The following is a 23,271-nucleotide window of genomic DNA, read 5'->3' as shown; positions in this document are numbered from 1 at the left end:
TCTAATCTGGTCTAACCTTTGGACTTCAACCCTAAAGACAAGCAAACTATATGTAAACTTGAGCGAAGAAGCATGATTAATAATAAAGAAAACAAATAAGAACACCTCAATCAGCATTTCACAAAAGTAATAATCCGACTCGCAAAGCAAAATAATGGAAAAAATAAGTCCAACCACCAAAGATTTTAATTGTGACATCTAATGCACCAAGCATGGTTCATATGGAAAACTGCAGAGGTAACTCGAGTATAACTAAATCCGCTAGACTATCAGTAGTCACCATCACACTCTGATCATTCAAAGTTCATAACAATTACCATGAATAGAGATGTCTACGAGAAGTCTCCTGCATTTGAATTGGAGATCTCTATATTTGGAACATCACTACAGGATTTAGAATACTAGTTGATTCTTCGTACAAAATCCTCATCTTTTCTTGAAACCATATTTCTTACGCTCGTAAAATAGATCAGTCTTTGCACTTCCTAGATTAACAATTTTAGGACAACCATCCCTATCTTTCTCTTGCTGCGTACACTCTTTGCAGTAGTAGGCATCAGAAATTCCCACTCCTCCACAGATAACACACCGGCCCTGGAATGATCCATAGTTGCATTCATCACAAACCCGCACAAGTGTGCAAGGACGCACATAGGAATCACAGATGACACACTTTCCATCACATTTCTCACAAAGTCGTCCTATGGCAATGCCTGGCTGCTTCCGGCACATGATCAAATCGGGATGATGTTTGGCCATTCTTTCTGCAGCAAGCTCCTAGACTCTGTTTACAGTCTGACCAGCAGACATACATCCAAGCAAAGAAAAGTGTCAGACTTCTTTAACATGCCTTCAAATCTTACGGATGAAAAATTCTAGATCAGGGGATAGCAATTAAATACTTTGACAGAAACAAATGCAGAAGTTGTAATGACTAAAATAAGTATTAGGTATATCCGCAACAGGATTTTCATAAGAAACCATCTGCAGGAATTTCATATTCACACATATCCTATTGAATCTAAGTTGTGTTTGAGCTATTTGGCTTCTTCATTGTTGGTCAAAACCTACATGCTCCTGAAAATTTCTGGCCGTAACTGCCTTAGACATGAAACTAAGGGAAGATTGAAGTTCTTAAAAGGTTTAAGCTACATCCCTGACTTTTTAGTTTTTTAAAGAAAAACAAACGTATTTAAAGAATTGGAAAAGGGAAGATTGAAGTTCATTGTTGGTCAAAACTTACATGCTCCTGAAAATTTCTGACCGTAACTGCCTTAGACACGAAACTAAGGGAAGATTGAAGTTCTTAAAATGTTTAAGCTACATCCCTGACTTCTTATTGTTTTAAAGAAAAACAAACGTATTTAAAGAATTGGAAAAGGGGAAAAAATTGAACTCCATATGACCTTCTGATTTCTGAATGATGCGAAAGTAGGCAAAATCAACTGGAAACTTTCAGTCTTTTTCTCTTTTTTGCATATAAAGAAACCTACTCCCGCTTATTTCCATGTTTAGATTATACTACGAAGTTTTTCGAGGCTCTAGGGCTCCAAAATACCAATATTCACAAATGGCATCCTATCTAGATAAACCTTGACCTATTTTCTCACTATTCACAGTAAACAAACAACAATTCAAATGGAAGAAACATTAGATAAATCCTTAACTCAGCTTAACAAGAGAAACCGATAACTCCAACAGAGTATAAAATGCAAAATTAAGAGGACTGGATATATACATACATATATATATATATAACGAGAAAGACGGATGGATTAGTAGTTTTACCAGTGAAAGAAAAGAGCAATAGGACAACAGAAAACGATCCTTTAGAGAAAGGGCACTCTAAATTTCTAGCTTTTACAGAGACCCCCTCGAACCTGTTCTGAAGACGGAGCGACAGAGAAGACGAAAAGTCCAGAGAATTCGAGCACTGCGTACTCACTCCTCTTTAAGGAGGAGATAAAAACAAAAACTAAAACAAAATAAATAAAAATAAAAATAAAAATATTATTTTATTTTAAAAAATATTTTTATGATAAGCAGAACATTTTCAATTTCAACAAGCAGTAAAAAAAAAAAAATTTAAATTTTTAAAGTCATTAATTTCATTTAATCACTAATTAATATTTAAAAACTAAAAATGTGTTTTGTGTTTAAGAGTAATTTTTAAGACTTATTTGGAATAACTAAATTATATTTTAATTAATAAAATATTATAAATTTTTTAAATAAAATTACATTAATTTAGTGGTTATTCTTGAACACCCATAAAGTTATATTCTTGAACGTGCATGACGATTTCTTAATTATTATTTTTTTTAAAATTTTATCTCACTTTATATTTAAAAAAAAAAGATTGTATAAAATTTTATGATGGGTCGGATTAGATTGTATGAAATATATACAAATATTATAATTAGTTGGGCTTGGCCTTTTTATTTGAAAGCCACATCTTTACTTGTACATACTCCCTACTTCTTTAGCCCAACCCACTCCCAAATACTAGCTAAAGAATAATATTATATATATATATATGTATGTATCTCTATATACATTTTGTCTATAGAACAATTTATCTCCTTGAATTGATATTCTTTTTATCACATTATATGTACATGATGAACTTTGTTGGTGGGTATTAACAATTTTAAGGATTTCACAGTTTGAATTAAAATTTTTGAACTTGTAAGATCTTATTCATCACTTAAATTATTCTTTAAATGGTATATATTCACCCATGGTTAATTAATTAATTTAATAATTAAATTAATTTTTTAAAATAAATTGTAAAAAAAATGTTAAATATATTCCTTTTTGTGGGTTAATTTTTGATTTATTTATAATATATATTATATATATGATTATCTTGATCTTACTCCACTAACAGTCAAGAATATTAACATTTTCTTATTAACCCAATTGAGATTCGGTGACTAATTATTAATTAACACCACCTTCTTAATTATTAATTTTTCTTGTTTTAAATTTTAATTTAATTGGAAATTCTCTTGGTTTTGGTTTCCTTGGAATATCACTTTATAATTTGAGAAAAAAATAATAATTTATTCTTTATTAATATTACTTAATTTAAAAACAATTAACCATGCATTAAACTTTGTCAAAAATCAATATATACTTATTAAAATTGCCATGATCTTTATTCGCTAATATGTTATTAGAGGTACAGTAATCAAATTGTGAATATATTATATTTTAGACGGAATAAATATGTGAAGATCCGGAACTTTAAAAAAAATGAATTTATAATTAAAATACGGAAGCGAATAATAGAGTTAGAGTTTACATTCCGTACACAATAGTTTATAATGACAAATATGGTTATGAGAATGTTATTTTTAAAAGTCAAACGGTAATTAAAGAAAATCGAATAAATAAATATCATAGAATAACATTCACTAGTACTTGAAGGGAGTTCGGGTAGTAAATTACTTACAACTCTCTTGTTGATTGAGATCTAAATCTTGATTTTCTTGATTTGAAATAATTAATGAAATGGTATTCTACACTACCCTAGTAAAAATATCACATTAATCACATATACGAAAAATTGAATATTGGTAAAAATAAAAAAAATAAAAAACAAATAGAGCCCTTAATTTGATGTAAATTTATTTAATATAAAGTAAGTCATTTATTCCGTACTTACGTAACAAGTTTTTTCAAAAATAACTTATGAATATCCATATTCACACTACTTTTTACTTTCACGCAAAAGATAACAAGAGACGATAATTTTTCATTCTTACCTGCTTACTAGTATCCCTGAAGGTCCATAGGGATGTCTCCCTATTCATGAATCAAATATCCAATTTAAACAATTAACCGGTCGTCCCTATACCCTGTCCAGTAATGGGTGCCAAACATTCAATCGTCTCGATACCCCGTCCGGTATGAGGGTGAACTATGTCTCTCAAATCTTTCTGTTAAGGAACTTCTCAACCCCGTTGGACTGAGATAACGTTTACAATAAGGTTTCCTATGTACTGGGTCCGTCCGCTCTTTCCCTGGGTACCCAGTAAGTTTTTTACATAGAGATTCCTATCAATAAAACAACCAACCACGTAAATCACTATCTCATATTATATTTACAGATCAATTAAACTACTTTCATGTTGATAGTATATAGTCGAATAAACCAGATAAATTGATAAGGCTATATAAAATATAAATTTAGAACATGCACTATATAATAACAAACAAATAGAGCAGTATAAGAAAATAAATAAGAAATCGGGACAATTATGAACTAACAGTTCCGGTTCCAATAGTGACTTGTAATTATTTTTAGAGTTCTATAATTTTTCATAAAAACACGAAATTATGCAACATTAAGTCTCAATTTACTGTAACGAGGAATAGGGTGAGGAATCTTTACATAAATCGGTGTTTCGAGACGTTGCACTGCCTGTTACACCTCCTAACGAATATTAGATTTCCTGAATTTTTCATGTGAAATCCAAAACATTTGTCACGTACCTAAAAATACCCCAAAACTCTTTACGGTCGATTTTGGGATTCCGGCACCGTCGTACTTCAGTGCTGGCTTTGCCATCCACGATGGTGGTTCGCTTCGGTCTAGCCAGTTTTGGCTGGTTTTACACATACCCCTACAGAAAAACACGTTAGGGGCTTTGGTTGGCTGAAAAATACCAAAAACACAGAACCTACCAGCAAGAGATCACCAGGTGCGACGGCACTGCTAATTCTTCTTCGCAGTTGGAGTTCTTTGTTCGGCTAACCTGTACATAAAAGAACAGTGAGCACAATGATCAAAAAATCACATGAAATAGGAAACGGGAAGGGGCTCATCGGAGAGATTTTTAGATTTTGACCGTGGTGGCTCCGTCGGACTTTGTCTGTAATTTTCGGCTCACCCACTGTCCCTCTTTCTTCGATTTAGTCATTGGGATGCTCGGAATCGAATTCCGAATGGGTAAGGAGAATTTTTACCTTTTTTGGCGGCCAACGGTGGCTCCGTTGCAGCGACGGTTGGCAGTTGGCCTCCTTCTTCAGTGTCTGGTTCTTCTTCTCCGTCGAGGCTGGCGATTAGGGTTTGGGCACCCATGCGACGCGAAAGTATTTATACCTATTCCGCGTTGATCTGAACCGTTCATCGCGATTGATCTCGTCTGTTCGATCGCGCTTGATGAGGAAACGAATCTAGACAGTCCATCACGATTGATCTCAGCAGTTTGATCGTGTCTAAAAGAAAAACGAATCCGAACTGTCCACGCGCACAAGATCGATCTTAGGTTGTCTGATCGCGGGGCATGCGAATTGCTTGCGTGGCACCGATGTCAGCGTGCCTTGCCACACAGCGTGCTCCGATTCTTCAGGACTGCTGACTGGGCAGTTCTACATGACTGAACTTTTTCTATTTGTACTTTGACCTCATGTTTCTAATTTTTTTGTTAAAAACACCCACCAAATCCAAATTTTTACATTTTTTTTTAAATTACTTTCAATTATATTACTATCTATTTTTTAATAATTTAATAAAATTGAATAAAATTAATTTATAAAAAAATTATTTATTTTAAAATTTTAAATAAAATTTTAGGACTGGATATTACAAAATATTAGTGATTAATTTTGTTTATTTAAAATAATTAAAATCTCAAAATTTTAAATTACCTTTTTATTTTAAAAAAAAGTTAAGTATGAGTATATTTTGGGTTACATTGATTAGAGAGAGAAAAAAAAAATAGTAAAGAAGAGGAATGAGTAGTAGTCATGATGAGTTAATAGTATTTTATTGTTGTAGTGGCACTAAGGTTAATCACTACTACCTAAGTAGTGGGTGGCAAACACCTCCATAAGCTCATATTATATATATATATATGTGTGTGTGTGTGTGTATGTATAAAAACAAAAACAAAAGGGTTTTGATCAGCTTTGTGGGTTGACTTCCCCCCATAAAAAGTGTCCCAAATTTTAGAATAATTGAAGAGAATCCTATCCCCAATTTTCTTTCTTTCTTGTGTTTTAGAGAGAGAAAGAGAGAGGGGATTCTTTTTTGGTGGTAATGGATCTTCACTCATTGCAAACCCTAACACCTCTGTACACACACACATATATATATATATATGTGTGTATATATATAACAAGTTGTGTGTGTGTGTGTGTGTGTGGGTGTGGGTGTATGTGCTCTCAAAAGGAGGAATGAGATGAAGAGAGAAAAAAAAAAGAGAGAAAAAAAAAGAGAGAAAAAAAAGGGAATCACTAATGGCTTTGGTTCCTTGTTGATGGTGTTATGTGGGGAGAGAGGAATAAAACTTTTGCATGATCTCTAAAAAGATGGGGGGATTTTTCCCTTCTTTCTTTTAAAAGGTTGTCTTTTTAAGGTGACTTATAAAATTAAAGTGGGAATTTACAACTCCACTCATCTCCTCTTTCTTTCTCTTTCTCATGAATATCATGTTAAGTGTATAGTAATCTTTCATGTGCAATGTTTTTTTTTTTTTTATGGGTGCACGTAGATACATATGCACATATATATAGATGTACGAAATACTATTAAAATAGTTATTTCTATAATTTATTAACATCTTTAAATTCTATTTACATTTACAACAATCATATTATTTAAATATATATAAAAGGTTATAAATTTAAATCATTTTTAATTAGTGAAATATATGATATTATTGTGTGTGCGTATATATATATATATATATATAATTATTAGGATAGTTGAGTGTCTAACTACTATGGGCATCATTTTATTTTATTTTATTATAAATATATGCTTCCTTGAAATGAAGAAAAATTCTCTTAAAATGGCCATACATGGTACATTATAAAATAAAGTTTTTTCATCATGTAAATATGCCAATTTGTACTATGGACACATAATGGGTTTTGGTTGGTCCCAACTACAACAAGTACTAATTTCTATTGGAGCACTTGGAATTATTTTGATCATTATATGAAATATATGCTTAAGAATCCTCTCTTTTTTCTCACACCTCCACTCAATTTAAACCTAATTTTACATGTACAAACAATTTATTTTACTTTAAAAGATAAATTTACTAAAAGTTAAGAACTTGGATATCTTCATAAAGAAACATTAAAACCCATGTAAAGAATATTTAATCATTTCATTTTTAATACATTGAATTAGCTCAATCTCAATGCACGTTGAAGATTTCTATAGGGCACAATTTGTTTTGACTATATATTAAATATATATATATATATATATGTATAGTTAAATGCCAAAAATCTTTTGGGTGGACCAATGCTCTTATTTTATGGCATTAGAAACAAGGTTGAAAAATACACTCGTACCCATGTAGCAATATATATATATATATATATATATATGTGCATGTATGTGTGTGTGTGTGTGTGTATAAGTTGAAACACAATGGTGTAAAGTTGAACAATTTTTTGGAGATGGGTGTGAGAAAGAGGCTATAAAAAGTTCAACATTGCAATAAATAAACACATAGAGCTCGCAAATCAACAATGCCATACGATAATTATACATACGACCACTTCCATGAAATTATTTTTTTTATATAAAAATAATTTATTCTTTTTATTTAATAAATTATATGAATCATATTAATTTTGAGGTTTTATAATTAGATAATATAATATATTTTTTTTATTTCGATACTTGTGTAAACTTTGCATGCTTTCAAACATATAAATATATATATATATACAATTTGTATTATTCAACTTTTTAAATATATAATTAATTAATTAAACTTGAAATTTTGAAATATTTTTTTAATCATTCAAATAATATAATCTAATAATTTTAATCTTTTTCATTAGTAAATCAAAAATTAAATATTTAAAATAAATAAAAAATATTTTAAACCAAATTGTAATAAAAAATTAAAAATTAAATTACAATAAATGTTAAACTTTAAAAAAAAAAAAATTATTTGTGAAAAATATGTTGGTAAAATAAAATATAAAATGGTTGAATTAAAAATTTATATATATTTAAATGGGATATTATAGTGAAGATAGAAAATGGGAAAATACAAATAAGAAGAAAAAAAAAAAAGACATGCGATGAGATGATTTAAATGAAAAGTCAACAGCGTTGACCCACAAACCCAACGGCATGATGAATGATGATGCGTTGCACGTGCGGCATACATCATTCCATGCGTCCGCTAATTATATTTACTATTAATTAAAAGCGTGGTAAAAATACTTTTTAATTATTTTAAATTCAAATTTATATATATTTTTTATATTAAAATCTAAAAAAAATTATTGTGAGACAATATTAAAAGTACATACCTCAAAATTTGAAATTTTATGTTTCTATACCTCACATTTTAAAAAAAATATAATTCGAAATATATAAATAAAAATAATTAAAAAATTTATATATAATTTTTATTATATAATTTAAAAGTTAACATTTTTATATTCTATTTTAAAATTACGAGTTTGAATTTTATTGATAATATAAATTTTTTTATTTTTTGATATATTATAAAATAATATTGAATGGTTTATAATATTTAATTGAATAAAATTAATAATTTAATTTATTATAATATTGCTATAAATGTAATAATTAATTTAATTTTTTAATAAATTATAATATATTTAAATAAAAACAATAATTTGTAAAATAATTATAATAAATTAAAATATATATATATATTTACTATTAAAGAATATAAAAAACCCACTATATATTTTGACTCGTGCCTCCTAATGATTGATGCTCATATGGTGGATGCGCACCCACTCATCATAATTTAATGGAACAAATTTTTTATTTTATTAATAATAAAATTTGAAATAATTATAATAAATTAAAAAATTATTAAAAAAAGTGATTTTTTTTTTAATAAAATGGATTTTTTAATTTAGCTAAAATATTTGTTGTAATTTGCTACTATATTAAATTATGGAAAAATATTATTTTTTAATTAATTTATTATAATTATTTCAAATTTTATTATTAATAAAATAAAAAATGAATAGTACAAATTGCTTAATTAAATTACTATGAACTATTGCTTTATATCTTCTATAAAGTGGCATGATACACTAAACCCAATTTGTTATTACTTTATTTACATTGTCAAAAAAGTAAGTCTTTTTTAAATATATATATATATATATGTAATATATAGATTCACACACACACACACACACACACACACACAAAGGGTAGAATTGTGGGGACAGGAGGCAATGTATTACATACACACACACACACACAATTAATTTTATCTTATTATAGTTAAATTTATGTAATTTTTCTATCATTTCACATAAAAATGTTATTTTTAAATTATTTATATTCAATAAATTTTTTCATAAAGTACATGAAAATTCAAGACTAACAACTTAAATTTTAAAAATTAAAAAAAAAAAATCATACCACATATATAATAGAATCACTAAAATTTATCTTACTTTGATCACTACAATTTTATTAATACATTAATTGAAACAACATGAAACTAGAAGGAAAATAAATTTATAAATTTAATGCATAATTGTATAATAACGTTAGAGTTTACATTCCTTACACATAAATTTAAATGTTCAAAAGAGTTACGGAAATGTTTATTTCATAACGGTACATAAAAAAAATGAAATAAACATACGAAAATAATAAATAAATATTGTGGGGAGGTTAATCTTTACTAACTCTTGATGGGGTCTGAAGGACAACTACTCACAGCCCTCTTGCTGATTAGGATATGAGTTTTGATCTAAAATGGTTAATAGGGGTAAAAAATATATAAAATAACTAATGAAGTTTTTAATTTAAGTAAATTCATTTATCATAAGAAAAATAATTTATTACATACTTACGATTATGAGATTTCTAAAATCAACCTATAAAGATAATAACTTAAATGATATTATGATCTTTTATATAAGTGAGCAAGAATAATAACTTTCTATTTTTTATCTGTTTACTAGTACCACTGGGGGTCTATAGGAATATTCTCCTACGCGTGAACTCAATATATGAACTTATCGATTATCCAGTCATCTTCATACCCCGTCCGGTATGAGTACCAAAATATCATCTCTCGATATTTCGTCTGATATGAGGGTGAACCGAGCTGTTCCCATACCTTGTTCAGTATGAACGCCAAAAATATAATCTCTCAATAACCCGTCTGGTATGAGGTGACGTTCATGATAGAGTTTCTTATATACCCGATCCGTCCACCATCTCCCAGAATATCTAGTAAGACAACCATTTATTAATTCATATCATCAAACAATTTCTCATATGTATATTAATATCATGTTTCACAATCAACCGTAAATTACGCAAAACAAACGATATATGTATTAAGAAAACACAACTGAATCATTTAATTATTTCAATATATTATCATGTATTTAAAGCTGTACGAGCAAGTAATCAGTTAAACATGACAAATAAACAAGTAACCAGTTTCGGTTATATTAGTGACCTGTAATTATTTTTAAATTTCACAGAATACCATATTATTGGTTTTTAAGTTTTAATTCCATAACAAGAAATAGGGTGAGAGATTCTTATCCGAATCGGTATTCGAAACACTGTACTTTCTACTGCGCCTCTTGACAATCCTCGAATTTTTTGAATTTTCTTGCGGAGATTAAACATACTCCACATATCTAAAAAATACTCCAAAAATTTAAAATCGGTGTTAAAACTTCATTCCATCCAATTTTGAAATTCTGGCACAATGGTAGTTTGTCTCGGCCTGACTGTTTTTGGATGGTTTAGGCTAGTTTCGACCGATTTTACACATATTTCTGCGAAAAAAATACGTTAGGGAGTCTTAGTTGGTAAAAAAAAAATCAGAAAACTGAAACGTACCGGTGGTGGGGTTTACGGGTGTAGTAGCTCCGCCGGCTCTCCTTCCCGACTGCGATTCGTTCTTCGATCAACCTACAGAAAACATAATTGTAGAAAAATTGCACAAAACGAAAAATTGAGAAGGGGCTCATCGGAGGAGGTTGCTTCGATATGGGTATAGAGGTGCTTGGAATCAAATTCCGAGTGGGTAGGAGAATTATTACTTTTTTTGGCAGTCGGAGGTGGCTCCAATGCGGCAGCAGTCAATGGTCGGCGACTGGCTTCCTTCTCCGGCATCTGGTTCTTCTTCTCCAGTGGGGGGGCTGGCGACTAGGGTTCAGATTTTGTGTGATGCGAAATATTTTTACCCATCCCGTGTTAGTCTGGACCATTCATCGTGATTGATCTCGTCTGTCTGATTGCACCTAAGGAAGAAACGAATATGGATCATTTATCGCATTTGATCTTGATCGTTTGATCGCGCCTAAAGGAGAAACGAATCTAAACCGTTCAATCGCGTTTAAGGGGTAAATGGATCTGGACCGTCCATGCGCACGAGATCGATCTTGGACCGTCCGATTGCGGGACATGCGGATTACAAGCGTGGCTTCCAGCGTGGTGCCAACGTCAGCGCGCTTGGTCATGCGGTGCGCTTCGGTTCGTCGAGACTACTGACTGGGCGGTCCTACGTGACCAAACTTTCTCTAATTATACTTTGACCTCATTGTTTTAATTTTTCTTTCAAAAACATCCTCCAAACTCAAATTTTAACATTTCTTCCCAAAATTATTTTTAATTTCGTCCCTAATTCGTTTTTTTCTAAAAAAATCAATCAAATTAAAATAAAATAATTTTTTTTAATTATTATATATATATTTATAATCCGTAAATATCATTTTAGACTAATTTTTGAGATCGGGTGTTATATTAATAAAGTAAATCATTAGTTATACTGAATTAAATATTATAAATTACCTACTGTTAAGTTTGTAATATATATATATATATATATATAAATTATTAATTTTATATTCTCAGTGATATTCAAATGAAATATAATAATTTTAACAGTTACAAGACAGTACTATTGATAAAGAATAGTGTTTTCGTTGTACTAATCGTGTGATTCCTGTAAGTAAATTAATTTTGACTTATAAAGTTTCTTATATCTTATCCACAATAAAGAAGAAAATTATGTGTTGGGTTGGATTACGAAACCTTGGCATTAGAATAATATTCCTTACACAATAAATATTTCGCTTTAATGTTTACTTCTATTCAATTCCGACTTTTAACGAATGAAAAAATCTCAACCAAACTATATGCCAAAAATGTAATTTTCATCATATCTAATCCAAATAAAGTAATTATAACACTAAAAAAATAATATTTTATTTTATTTTTCTTCAAATTTAACATTTAAAATTATAAAATTTGATGATTTTAGCTACTCTCAAATAATTAAATAAAAATTTAATATTAATTTTAACGACGCATTAAAAAAATTTTGAGAATTTTTTAAAAATTAATTTACATGAGATGCATAATATTTTTTTATTAAAAAATTGAGTAAAAATTTTAATATATTATAATTATTTCAATTAAAAAAATAATATATTTATTAAAATTTAACATGACTTTTTTTTTTTTTTTTTTGAAAAAGAATAATCAAAACGTGCTTTTAATTATTATTGTATATATTTATTGATCTGTCCCTTTTACTTTTGTTACAACACACTAACACCAGCCAAGGTCAAAATACTCTCTCAATCTCTTCTCTTTCTCTGTGTAATGGCGGCCAAGAAGACAGACGGAGACTTATCTTTATCCTCAGTCGGCTTATACGTGACTCAGTCTCTCCTTCTGACATTTTAAGCTCCATTAAAACTCACCACCTTACTCCTCTCTGTTTTATCATTTTTCTCTTGGTGTTTTTCCCTGCTTTTAGTTCTACTTCTCTGCTATTCCTCCAATCCTCCATTAAATATCTCTCTTTCTCGCTCTTTCCGCCTTGGTTTTCGTGTCTATTTCTGCTTTTTTTAAAGACCCATTACCTCCCTCATTCCAAAGAAAAGAGAAAGGGGTGGTACTAGGGTAGAGAAACCCAGAAGCTCGTTTCAAGAATCAAGATCTGACTTTTTGTTCTTGAGTTTTGTTTGGTTTGTATTAATCTTGTTTTTTGTTTTCATTTTGTTCTTTAAGTGAGAAGAAAAATGGGAAGCAAATGGAGGAAAGCAAAGCTTGCTTTGAGTAAAAATCTTTGTGTTTATGTGCCAAGAACTCGTGAGGATTCCCCACCTCCTGGGGAATCTACAGAGAGATTGTCTGATGTTGCTTTGCTATCTCCTGGCAATTGGGACATGGCTACCTCTCAGCCCATGACACCAACTCCGTCTTCTCATGGTTTAAGGTTGTCTAGAAGCAGCAGCAGATCATCCAAGGTTTGTGTCTCTTGTTCTTTAGTACTTGTTGCTTTGAAAACTTTTGGTGTTAATTTCATTTTTCTTTTACTCAGTTTTGATGGTTTGAGCTGTTATTTGCTTGTTTATTAAAGGGAGAAATGAAGGAAATAAGCTACTAAGATTTGGTTTTCCTCCTCTCTTGTTGAACTTTTTTTCTTTTAGTTTCGTGCTTAGTAGAAAGTTTCTTGTGTTGGGTTGATGAGAAAATGGAATTTTCCATTCTTGTTATTTTACTGGTCATTTATCCTGTAATAATGGGCTCTGAAATCTTTGTTTGGTCGCTGAGAAAATGGGTTGCTTTGTTTGACTGGGGTAAAGATTTCTGTTAGTTGATGGGTTGAGTAGAGATTTGTGTTATTCTTTTTTGTGGGGTTTTTTTTTTTTTGAGCAATTTCATAACTTATAATCTTTCACTTTTCAAGCGCAGAAATTTTCTTGAAGAACATAGAAGTAATTTCCTGTTTCATATACTGCGGACTTGTTATCTGTTTAACATTCTTGCCCAAAAAACTTACTCTGGAGAATTTATAATTTGTAATTTATTTTCTTGAGAAAACTTATAAACTTTCTTGGTGTTCTTTGCTATCATGTTCTCTTATTTCATGAGATTTTTTTTCCTGATTATGACTTTGTTGTTTATTGTTTATGTCGAAAATAGGCCTTTCTGTTTGTTTTTCTTCAGATTTTTTGTATGTATTTTTTGACAAATTCAGTTTTGGATTTAATATATTTTGTTTTTAAGAAAAAAGGATTTTCTAAGTCAATAATTTTTCAAGGCCGTTCTTTGATCCACTTATATTTTATCACTTAGTAAGACATATCATATGCTTTAATGAGTTAAGTAATTGATGTTTTGCCTGTCTTCTTTCTCTTCTTTCTGGTTGTGGGGTTTGATGTACAGTCCCTTTAGTGGCCATTTTCAATTGTCTTACCAGCAAAAGATGGCTACAGGATTTCTCCTTTCCTTTTCCTCCACCTCTTAGAGGAAAGAAAAGTAACTTGTGTGTGATTGGCCTCAACTCTTTACTCTTTAAGTTTTTGCAAACTTTCTAATAAGAAATGCTTAAAGCAAGCTATGATTTTTCCCTTTCTGTGTTAGATGGGTTTTGCATTTGAAAGCAGCCCTTGTTCATCTGTCTCACTGTATATTCCTCTTGATAACCTTTCAAAAGTGATTCTTTGAATTTTTCATTTTCCTTTCCCTTTCGACTTTATTTACTACTGTGCTCTTCTGTTGTTGGATATCTAAGCTTGACTACTTTTCTTAGCCTATTGGACAACTTAGTTTCTCATTGCTTTTCCCCAAGCTATCCAAAACTACACCTGGGTATGCTTTCTATCAAGATAAAACTTCATGGGTCCTAAAATGTTATTTCGCTACATGTGCTGCAAAAAGCAGAAGGTTTACTCGCCTTTAGTAAAAAGGGTGACTTGGGTTTATACATGTTGTAGTACAAATGGAACTTGAATTTGAGATTATGTTCAAGTTAAAGATGTATATTGTATAGGACAATTTTCAAACATGCTTTTTCTATGTTTTTAGAAAGCTAAGCTTGCAAAAACTCCAGATATTCGTCTTCGTTTTTCAATTGTTGCATGTGTATGCCCTTATAGAACTTATGGTTGTTGTTACATATATGGATAAATATTTTCATGCTTAAAGATATATTCGTGGATGAAATTTGGATGTAAATTTCTTGCAATGAAGATCAATTTTCTTAACTGCCAACTTGCATTGATGGAAACTACCTATTTAAATCAAACGCATCATGTTAGGTGAATACTGTACCTGATGTTCGTATTTGTCGTTATAGAGAGTGAGAGAAAAGACCGTTGCATGCTACTTATGAAAAGTTGTGGTTAGTGTTTGAACTTATGTTCGATATTTTTGTTATTTTTGGTTTTTATGTACCGGCAGTGGATCTTCATGGTTGTGTTTGCGTTAGCATATATTTCTTTTGATTAAAAATGCTCCTCATCATTCTCAATCTTTCAGCTAAAATTTTTTATTTTTAATATCAATTGTGTATTTATGCTTCTTTTTTTTTTTGCCTTTTTTCGTTTGTCAGCAAACCTGCTCGATTTGTTTGACCAAAATGAAAGAGGGAGGAGGTCATGCTATTTTCACAGCAGAGTGTTCACATTCCTTTCACTTTCAGTGCATTGCTTCAAATGTGAAACATGGTAACCAAATATGTCCAGTTTGCAGAGCAAAATGGAAAGAAGTTCCTATGCAAGGTCCTATCTTAGATCCTCTCCCTGGGAGGACATCGATCAACCCAGCGGGTTGGCCTCAAAATGATGCATTAATGACTGTGGTCCGTAGGTTACCTCCCCCTCGACGAGATTTTAATCGACGTCACATTGTTCCCCTGCTTCAGACTCCTGAGCCAAGTGTATTCAATGATGATGAATCTTTAGATCACCAAGCTGCAGTAGCCGAGAAGATCTCTTTCAGTGACAATGTTACAGATGACAGTTCTTTTAGAACAATAGAAATCAAGACATATCCAGAAGTTTCAGCAGTGTCGCGAACCAAATCTTATGATAACTTCACAGTTTTGGTCCATCTCAAAGCTGGTGCCATAGTTAGAGGACCCAATCTAACCAGAAGTCATGCTAGTTTGTCACACCCTTCTCAAACTCCTCGTGCCCCTGTCGACCTAGTCACAGTGCTTGACATCAGTGGTAGTATGGCAGGAACTAAGCTTGCATTGCTTAAGCGAGCAATGGGCTTTGTAATTCAGAACCTCGGCTCCAATGATAGGCTTTCTGTTATTGCTTTCTCTTCGACAGCTCGACGTCTTTTTGCCCTGCGCAGAATGTCTGATGTGGGAAGGCAGCAGGCACTCCAAGCTGTCAACTCATTGGTTGCCAGTGGTGGAACCAACATTGCAGAAGGTCTGAAGAAAGGTGCTAAGGTAATGGAAGAGAGAAGAGAAAAGAATCCTGTTGCCAGTATAATTCTTTTGTCTGATGGACAGGACACTTATACCGTTAATGGTATAGGGGGTAACCTGCCTCAACCAAATTACAAGTTGCTCCTCCCTTTGTCCATCCACAATGGTGATAGCACAGGGTTTCAGATTCCAGTCCATGCTTTTGGTTTTGGTGCAGACCATGATTCTTCGTCAATGCATTCGATTTCAGAGATTTCCGGGGGGACGTTCTCCTTCATCGAAACAGAAACTGTGATCCAGGATGCATTTGCACAGTGCATTGGAGGTCTTCTAAGTGTTGTGGTGCAGGAGCTGCAGGTAGGAGTTGAATGCATGCACCCGAGTCTTCTGCTTGGTTCGGTAAAAGCCGGAAGTTATCCAAGCCGGGTCATAGATAATGGACGTGCAGGATTTATTGATGTTGGAGATTTATATGCTGAAGAAGAGAGGGATTTTTTAGTATCAATTAATGTCCCAGTTGAATCTTCCAGAAGTGAGACACCATTGCTGAAGGTGAGATGTGTTTACAAGGATCCCCTAACCAAAGAAATGGAAACTATGGAGAGCGATGTACTTAGGATTGAAAGACCAGAACTGGCTGGCAAAGAAGTAGTGTCAATTGAAGTTGACAGGCAATGTAACAGACTTCAAGCTGCAGAGGCGATGGCACAGGCAAGAGCCACTGCTGAGCAGGGAGATTTAGCTACTGCTGTTTCTATCCTTGAAAATTTTCGACTAGCATTGTCAAGCACTGTGTCAGCTAAATCTCATGACCGGCTCTGCATTGCACTAGATGCCGAACTCAAGGAAATACAAGAGCGAATGGCTAGCAGGCATGTGTATGAGGTATCTGGAAGGGCATATATTCTTTCAGGATTGAGCTCCCATTCCTGGCAGCGAGCAACAGCAAGAGGTGACTCCACTGATGGCTCCAGTCTTGTTCAGTCTTACCAGACCCCATTGATGACTGAGATGCTTCATCAATCTCAGGCTAGCTTACTGAGCTGTCCATCAACTCAGAGGCTTATCCAGCCATTATGGTTACTTAATTCACAACTGAGTCCAAGATAATCATCACGGAAAACTTTTTTCCGGTACATTTTCCAAAGAGAGGGGGAGTAGATTGGATAGGTATAAGAGTGTTTTTTGGGGATGTTGTGAGTTTTGCTCAGGCATAAGGATATGTTGTGAGTTTAACTCTCCTATTTTCCAAAGGGTTTTTTTTTGGGATGTTGTAAATGAAGAATAAAAACTTGGGGAAAGGGCAAAAAGATATATTGGGGTTGGATAAAAGTGAAGGGAAACTGGGTAGGTCTAAAGCATTTTGGTTTCTTTAGTTGTTTTTTGTCGTTGGGGCGATGTACATAAGGAGAAATGGGTTTTTCTTTTCTCTAGGAGACAACAACTGGGTATAAAGTTTGTAATTTGGAAATGGTCGGGGTGGTGATCTCTTCACATAATATAATATTTTATGAGCTACCTCTCAATTATTGTTGCAGTCTCTTCCTCTATCATTAAAGAAACAGAGGATTTGTGAGTTCAGTCAGTGTGTTTCTTCGTGGGAGTCTTAACAACATTGCCATGATCTTACTAAAGGTTCTTCCTGGGGCTCTGTTCTGTTGCAAATTGAAAATGGATCGGCAATCGCAATTCTGAAACTTGTGCTCCCCAGCATGATCAAAGCTGTTCATGGCATTCACAATTTCTTCAAAAATAAGTTTACAAAGATCACAACTTTCTAACAAATACATCATGTTGCATATTGGTATTTAAATTATGGTGTTCGGGTTTTTGAAAAAAGAAAAACAATAGCTATAAAGTTTTTTTAAAAATATTTTAACAATTTTTAATTATTTATGGACAATTTATGTTAAACAACAAGAAATAAACCAAACAACTATTCACTTTTTTTTAGAAAAAAAAAAAAACTCAAAAATTTTATAAACTTCAAGCGTTGAAAGAAAGAGGCCAAACCAAAATGCCCCTTAATTATGCTTTAGAAATTTCCCCAGCTCAGTGATTCTTATCCCATCACATTAATTTAACAGTAAAAGGTTAACAAAAGATTGCTAATAATTGTGGATAATGAAGTGACTTTTTGATAAACAATGGGCAAAATGTAAACATAATTCTCATGAATGTAAGAGAATATCTCTGCATGGTGTGTATTGAATAGTTTCAATAAACCTTTAACACTAAAATAATCATATTAAGCTTCACATCAGAGAAGACGAGCACAGGAGAAAAAAGGGAATCCAAAGAGAATTTGATGTGATATTACCGCGTGGAGTGTAGATAAAAGTGTTAACAAAAGAACATTAGGTGCAGCAAATCATGGAGATGAAGTTTTAAGTTTCAAGAAAATATTTGGTTTCCTTACCATTATAAACCTCATTTCCCTGGAATTGTCTGCAGCAGAATTTTCCAGGTCCCCTTGACTTCATACAACTAGACATGGACGCACCTCCACAGTCAGACGTCTCACTGTCATCAGCACCACCACCACCACCATCTCTCCAATCTGATGTGCCACCGCCATCAGAACCACTGCCCCAGCCACCAGCCCCGTCAGGTGGAGGATCTGGAGGTGTCCTAGAGTCATGGTATGCAGTCTATTTGCACCTTTTTCATGCTATCTGCAATATCATATGATGTAACTAATCTCTTTTTCACCATTTTCAGCTTGTGGTTTATCTGTTGCTGTGGCTTGTTTGCTAGATGCTGTACATCTGCAGTCCCACCTACACCTCCACCCCCAGAGTGATATCTTCTACTATATCTGTGCCCAAGCAAAAGTTGTTACGCTTCTCCTTCCCCATCTCATTTTCTTCCCCCATTCTTCATTTTACTTTTGTTCCTCAATTGTGTGGTTTTTACATCATGTAAAATAGAAGAAGAATGTACTTCGCCTTAAATGTTAATTGCTTCCAAGTTATATACTCCAAGTTTCCAATTAAAGTAACAAATGCAACGTTGTAGAGAAATCACACTCCATAAAAGAATAACTTTATTAGGTTGAGAAGAGAAGAAGCATGTACTAAATATGATGAAGGCCTAACAACGTGATATAGTTACAGAGACTACTTGCAAGAGTTATTCTGCGAGAAAACAAACTCTTGGAATTTCTAGCAAGCTCCTGTAATGTCTGACGGTAGACAAAAAGAGACTTGACAGCAACAGGAGAACTAATCAGACTTGCCTTCATTTGGCCTAGGAATCTTTTTGTACTCATAGTTACTTATATCCACCTTTTGTTGCAAAGCCTACAAACATAGGAATGGATGAATACAAACACAAATGACTTGAATTATTTGAATTTCTGAGACAAAATCTACATACCTTTAGCTCCTCCTCTAGCGAAATCTTTTTTGGCTTATATGCTTCTATAGGTCCTGTTCTTGACAGTGCTTTTCTTGTCTCAATTATCTCCCACTCTTGTTCATCTTTGACCTTTGCAATATCCTTGCTGAACTACAAAATATCATCACAATGCATAGCTTGAGACAAACAATATGAGGAAATTATTATTGAAACAGACGAAGATTATAGTTGTTCAAATAAGTAGCTAAGAATGTTATGAGATTATAGTCAATATGATCATGTTTCTTTTCTACTCTGTTTATTGAACACGTAGACAGAGAAGAATGCTAATAGCACGCAGCACAGTCTAATCACCTAAGATTCTACTATATCAAGTTTATAGGCAAGCAGGTTAAACTGGAAACCACGTTCAGTTCCACTTTGTCCTTTCCACCAATTTTTTGCTCCTTCAGTGGATTGGCAAGCTCACCAATATGCATCTCTTTTTTTTTTTGAAAGAATCACCAATATGCATCTCTTGTAAGATGAAAATAAGAGTTGGTGCTTTTTCTGGTAAGACTAAGACAAAAAGAAGCTGAAGTGTTTGAACAAGTGTTTGAATCAAGAGTGTTGGGTAGCCAAGAGAATGAATAAATGAACCGAACCAATGTGGTGGAGACGTCAGCTCCAAGCTACCTCAGTGGGATGCCTAGCTTTAACTAGGGGCTACTTTCCGAATTCATTGACTAAGAAAAATGATAGATACAAATGACCAAGACAGAGACAGATTGTCACGAAAACTAAAATTTAATTCCAACACCAGCATGAAAAAAGTATTATTTCCTTGATTGTCTGTGCAATTAAATTGTCAAAGATTTGATGTACATTTCACTGTCTAGTGAGAAACAAGAGAAAAGGCAATCTTGACATTGTACAAGATTCAAATTCCCTAGAGGAAACTTGATCAGTTCACCAGTTGATCTTGGACAAAGGTCACTGCTACTATAGAGACATACCTAGTAAAAAATGGAGCATGAGCTCCCTTATTGACAGCTTTGACATTGGAAAATACTAGGAATTTTGTCTGGCAACAGAAAAGAAGAATCTGGATGGTTTAAATTTTTGCCTTTAGATTTATTGACTAAAACTGAATAATATCCACAAGTACTTCCTCTTACAAGCTATAGGTAAAATTTGGCCTTTGATCTAGTCTCTTCCATCAATGATCTTCTCAATATTACACAAACTTCTACCTCCACTAGAAAACAAGAAAAGGTAAAAATTGATTGACTATCTGTCTGCAACAGTACAGGACTCCTGACACCAATAAAACATTTTGTTATAATAAGATGTTGTGCTATATCTCAGTCTCATGCTCAAAGAACATTATTGAATCTCCAATTAATAGATACATGAAGTCAAAGATTTAACTGATGTGTCATCAAGAAAATAAAGATATCAATTTTAGATGCAACAATGAACTGATATAATAACAAATGCAATTATGCAAATAAGATTCTTGAACTAGCCTGCCTTGCAATAGATGGCCAAGACCAAGTGCCCCTAACACAGTGAGTGAAATCATTGGAAGACCATATCTGACAAATGGATGCTTCCTACCCCATCGTTTCAATGACAGAGCAGAACCTCGAGTTTTAGAAGTGGTCTCAGCAAGATTATTAGTTTTCTGAGGCTGAACCATCCCTTCTTTTATGGTTGCCATATCAAGATAACATGTAGGAGAACCTGCAAGATAATAATTATATCCCTGCTAAGTCCATGATAATGCCACCCTTATCAATGCTGCAAGTCAGGATAACTTGATAACAGAATAAGCATGCTGGACAAACTTTAACCTAATGAAAATCAGGATTTATTATATACAAAGGAACCAGAGAGCTACAAAACTGAAGAAGTTGCAAATTAATTAAAATTGTAATGCTGATTACGGTAAGAGTTCAACCAATCTCCCATTTAAAATTTCTATTAATTTTAACAAGATATCATTTTTTTTCTCTTTTATCTTCATTTACTGTGTCTACCTTCTTTCCTCTCTCCCTCTCTTCCTCTCCCTAATCCTGCTTATTCTCTGCCCAGCAAATCCTGCTCTGGTGCAAGTCATTCCCCCAGGCAGAGGGTCATTTGTAACCAAAGAATCGAAATCATTATGAAGAAAATTTACCTAAAATCATCTGAACAAAGGAAATATCTGGGAGACATTTTATCAATTACTTTGTACGCATTGTTATATGCTCCCGTATTTTACATGTAAGGACTTCTTTAACTGTTCAGCTAAAAGCAAACGTACTCAGTGTAAATCAAGAACAAACCATAATTATCATACAATTAGGAAACGAAACAGGAAAAGCGGTAGAAGTTCGGAGTAGGTACTAGTGTCTGTAGAAGTACCCGGTACACAGACGTAAAAGGCGTCGTTTTATCTCAACAAAGAACTCTGTCTTCCCTCTGATACTTCTCTATGTTATCCTCTCTGCAATACTTCAATCTCCTCTGAATTCTCTTTCTACGTTCTAAAATTTTATCCACATATCACATACCCCCAACAAATCTTTATTTAAGGAGTATTTGGCGGACTTTTTACGATCTGGGCGGAGGTGGAAAAGACTAAAAATTACGATTTTAATTGCTACATTGAAAATATACTATAAAATCTGATATACAATCATTTCCAGCTCAATTTATAGCCAAGAGAACCCATGAACGAGAACAATTGAGAGAGAAATAGAATTCATAATCTTCTGAATACACCATACTGTATTACTCAAGTCAAGCCCCATATAGTTTAGAACATAACAAGACCTTAAAAAATTCGCGGATGTATAGACATATATGTATAACATATACATTCGTATTAAAAATTACATACAGTTGTGTACTCCGTCCATGTTAATACGAGTTTGAGTATCATGAGATAGGTGTTCGAAACTTACCTTGATCTCTGCTTGGATTAGGAACCAGAGATTTGTACGCAAAAGGATAAAAAAAATTGAAATTTGATTCAATGGAGAAATACAAGCTTGCTGATTTTCTAGGGTTTGCTGATCAGCGACATGCACATAATAAAATTCTCTATGGAGACGATGATTCTGTAAACCGGGCCGGGTTGGTTTGCGCTCCATGCAACAACCTAACCCGCCAAATTATGGGCTTCGGATGGGCTTGGATTTGGGCTTTTGTCCGAATTCATTTAACGGTTTTTTTAATTATTATTTTACGTAATTAACTTGTAATATAATAATTATTTAATAAAAATAAAATATGATTATGGAAATAATTCATTACAATCTTATTTACTCTGCTTAGTTTAATTGTAAAAGAGGTCAGTATAGATTTATTATTAGCTAAATATAATCAATCAAATATTTTTATTGTATTAAATTGAAAATGTATTTTAATATACTTATACATTACAATAATATAAAATAATTACAATAAATAATATAATTGCACGTTGATAATTAAATTACCACATAAAAATTACTAAATTCATATAAATATTTAAATAATTCTATTAATAAATCTAAAATTTTCATGAATTTTTTTATGAATAATTTATTTTAGACCAAAAAATATTTGATAAACCTACTCTTATAACAATATAGATTGTTACTCCTCAAAAATATTTATAGTAGGTAAGTTGTCTCGTGTTAAAAATTTGTGATAGAAGAAACTATGACGGAGTGATTTTTATAAGTATCTACAGTAGAGAAACTTGCAAGGAATT

The 23,271-nt window shown here is 32.4% G+C and overlaps 3 protein-coding genes and 1 long non-coding RNA gene across 5 annotated transcripts; 2 read left to right on the top strand and 2 right to left on the bottom strand.

Moving 5' to 3' along the window:
• Positions 1 to 164: 164 nt before the first annotated feature.
• Positions 165 to 1,948, bottom strand: LOC110825768 (PHD finger-like domain-containing protein 5A). Its single transcript, XM_022056266.2, has 2 exons — positions 1,789 to 1,948; positions 165 to 795 (listed from the first exon to the last, which is right to left on the bottom strand). The coding sequence occupies exon 2, from the start codon at positions 757 to 759 to the stop codon at positions 427 to 429; it is 333 nt and encodes a 110-aa protein (XP_021911958.1). The 5' UTR covers positions 760 to 795; positions 1,789 to 1,948; the 3' UTR covers positions 165 to 426.
• A 10,613-nt stretch (positions 1,949 to 12,561) lies between these two features.
• On the top strand, positions 12,562 to 17,713 carry LOC110814582 (E3 ubiquitin-protein ligase WAV3-like). The gene is made up of 2 exons (XM_022042079.2): positions 12,562 to 13,266; positions 15,357 to 17,713. Exons 1-2 carry the CDS (start codon positions 13,039 to 13,041, stop codon positions 17,295 to 17,297), a joined length of 2,169 nt encoding a protein of 722 aa, XP_021897771.2. The 5' UTR covers positions 12,562 to 13,038; the 3' UTR covers positions 17,298 to 17,713.
• Positions 17,714 to 18,158: 445 nt separating this feature from the next.
• LOC148268639 (uncharacterized) lies at positions 18,159 to 19,147 on the top strand. The gene is made up of 2 exons (XR_015816759.1): positions 18,159 to 18,829; positions 18,909 to 19,147. It is a non-coding gene; the product is annotated as an uncharacterized LOC148268639 (long non-coding RNA).
• Positions 19,148 to 19,216: 69 nt separating this feature from the next.
• On the bottom strand, positions 19,217 to 22,636 carry LOC148268638 (cytochrome C oxidase assembly protein). 2 transcript variants are annotated; one of them, XM_088212436.1, is made up of 5 exons: positions 22,478 to 22,625; positions 21,936 to 22,131; positions 21,056 to 21,272; positions 19,566 to 19,692; positions 19,217 to 19,489 (listed from the first exon to the last, which is right to left on the bottom strand). In XM_088212436.1, the coding sequence occupies exons 3-5, from the start codon at positions 21,247 to 21,249 to the stop codon at positions 19,412 to 19,414; spliced, it is 399 nt and encodes a 132-aa protein (XP_088068562.1). In that variant the 5' UTR covers positions 21,250 to 21,272; positions 21,936 to 22,131; positions 22,478 to 22,625; the 3' UTR covers positions 19,217 to 19,411. The 2 variants fall into 2 exon arrangements, with proteins under 2 accessions (XP_088068562.1, XP_088068561.1); XM_088212435.1 differs by lacking the exon at positions 21,936 to 22,131 and having other exon boundaries at positions 22,478 to 22,636.
• Positions 22,637 to 23,271: the final 635 nt, after the last annotated feature.

Source organism: Carica papaya, chromosome 2, assembly GCF_054855325.1.
Source record: "Carica papaya isolate Zhongbai chromosome 2, ASM5485532v1, whole genome shotgun sequence".
NCBI lineage: Eukaryota > Viridiplantae > Streptophyta > Magnoliopsida > Brassicales > Caricaceae > Carica > Carica papaya.
This window is presented reverse-complemented; position numbering and strand designations above follow the sequence as displayed.

What these genes read in the sequence shown, in the direction of transcription:
- LOC148268638 (XM_088212435.1), bottom strand. Translation starts at nt 21,249, where the DNA reads ATGGCAACCATAAAAGAAGGGATGGTTCAGCCTCAGAAAACTAATAAT. An exon ending in GGCCATCTATTGCAAGGCAG is followed by an intron (nt 19,693 to 21,055) that starts GCTAGTTCAAGA and finishes TTTGTAGTTCAG; the next exon opens with CAAGGATATTGCAAAGGTCA. An exon ending in CGCTAGAGGAGGAGCTAAAG is followed by an intron (nt 19,490 to 19,565) that starts GTATGTAGATTT and finishes CTATGTTTGTAG; the next exon opens with GCTTTGCAACAAAAGGTGGA.
- LOC110825768 (XM_022056266.2), bottom strand. Translation starts at nt 759, where the DNA reads ATGGCCAAACATCATCCCGATTTGATCATGTGCCGGAAGCAGCCAGGC.
- LOC110814582 (XM_022042079.2), top strand. Translation starts at nt 13,039, where the DNA reads ATGGGAAGCAAATGGAGGAAAGCAAAGCTTGCTTTGAGTAAAAATCTT. An exon ending in GCAGCAGCAGATCATCCAAG is followed by an intron (nt 13,267 to 15,356) that starts GTTTGTGTCTCT and finishes TTCGTTTGTCAG; the next exon opens with CAAACCTGCTCGATTTGTTT.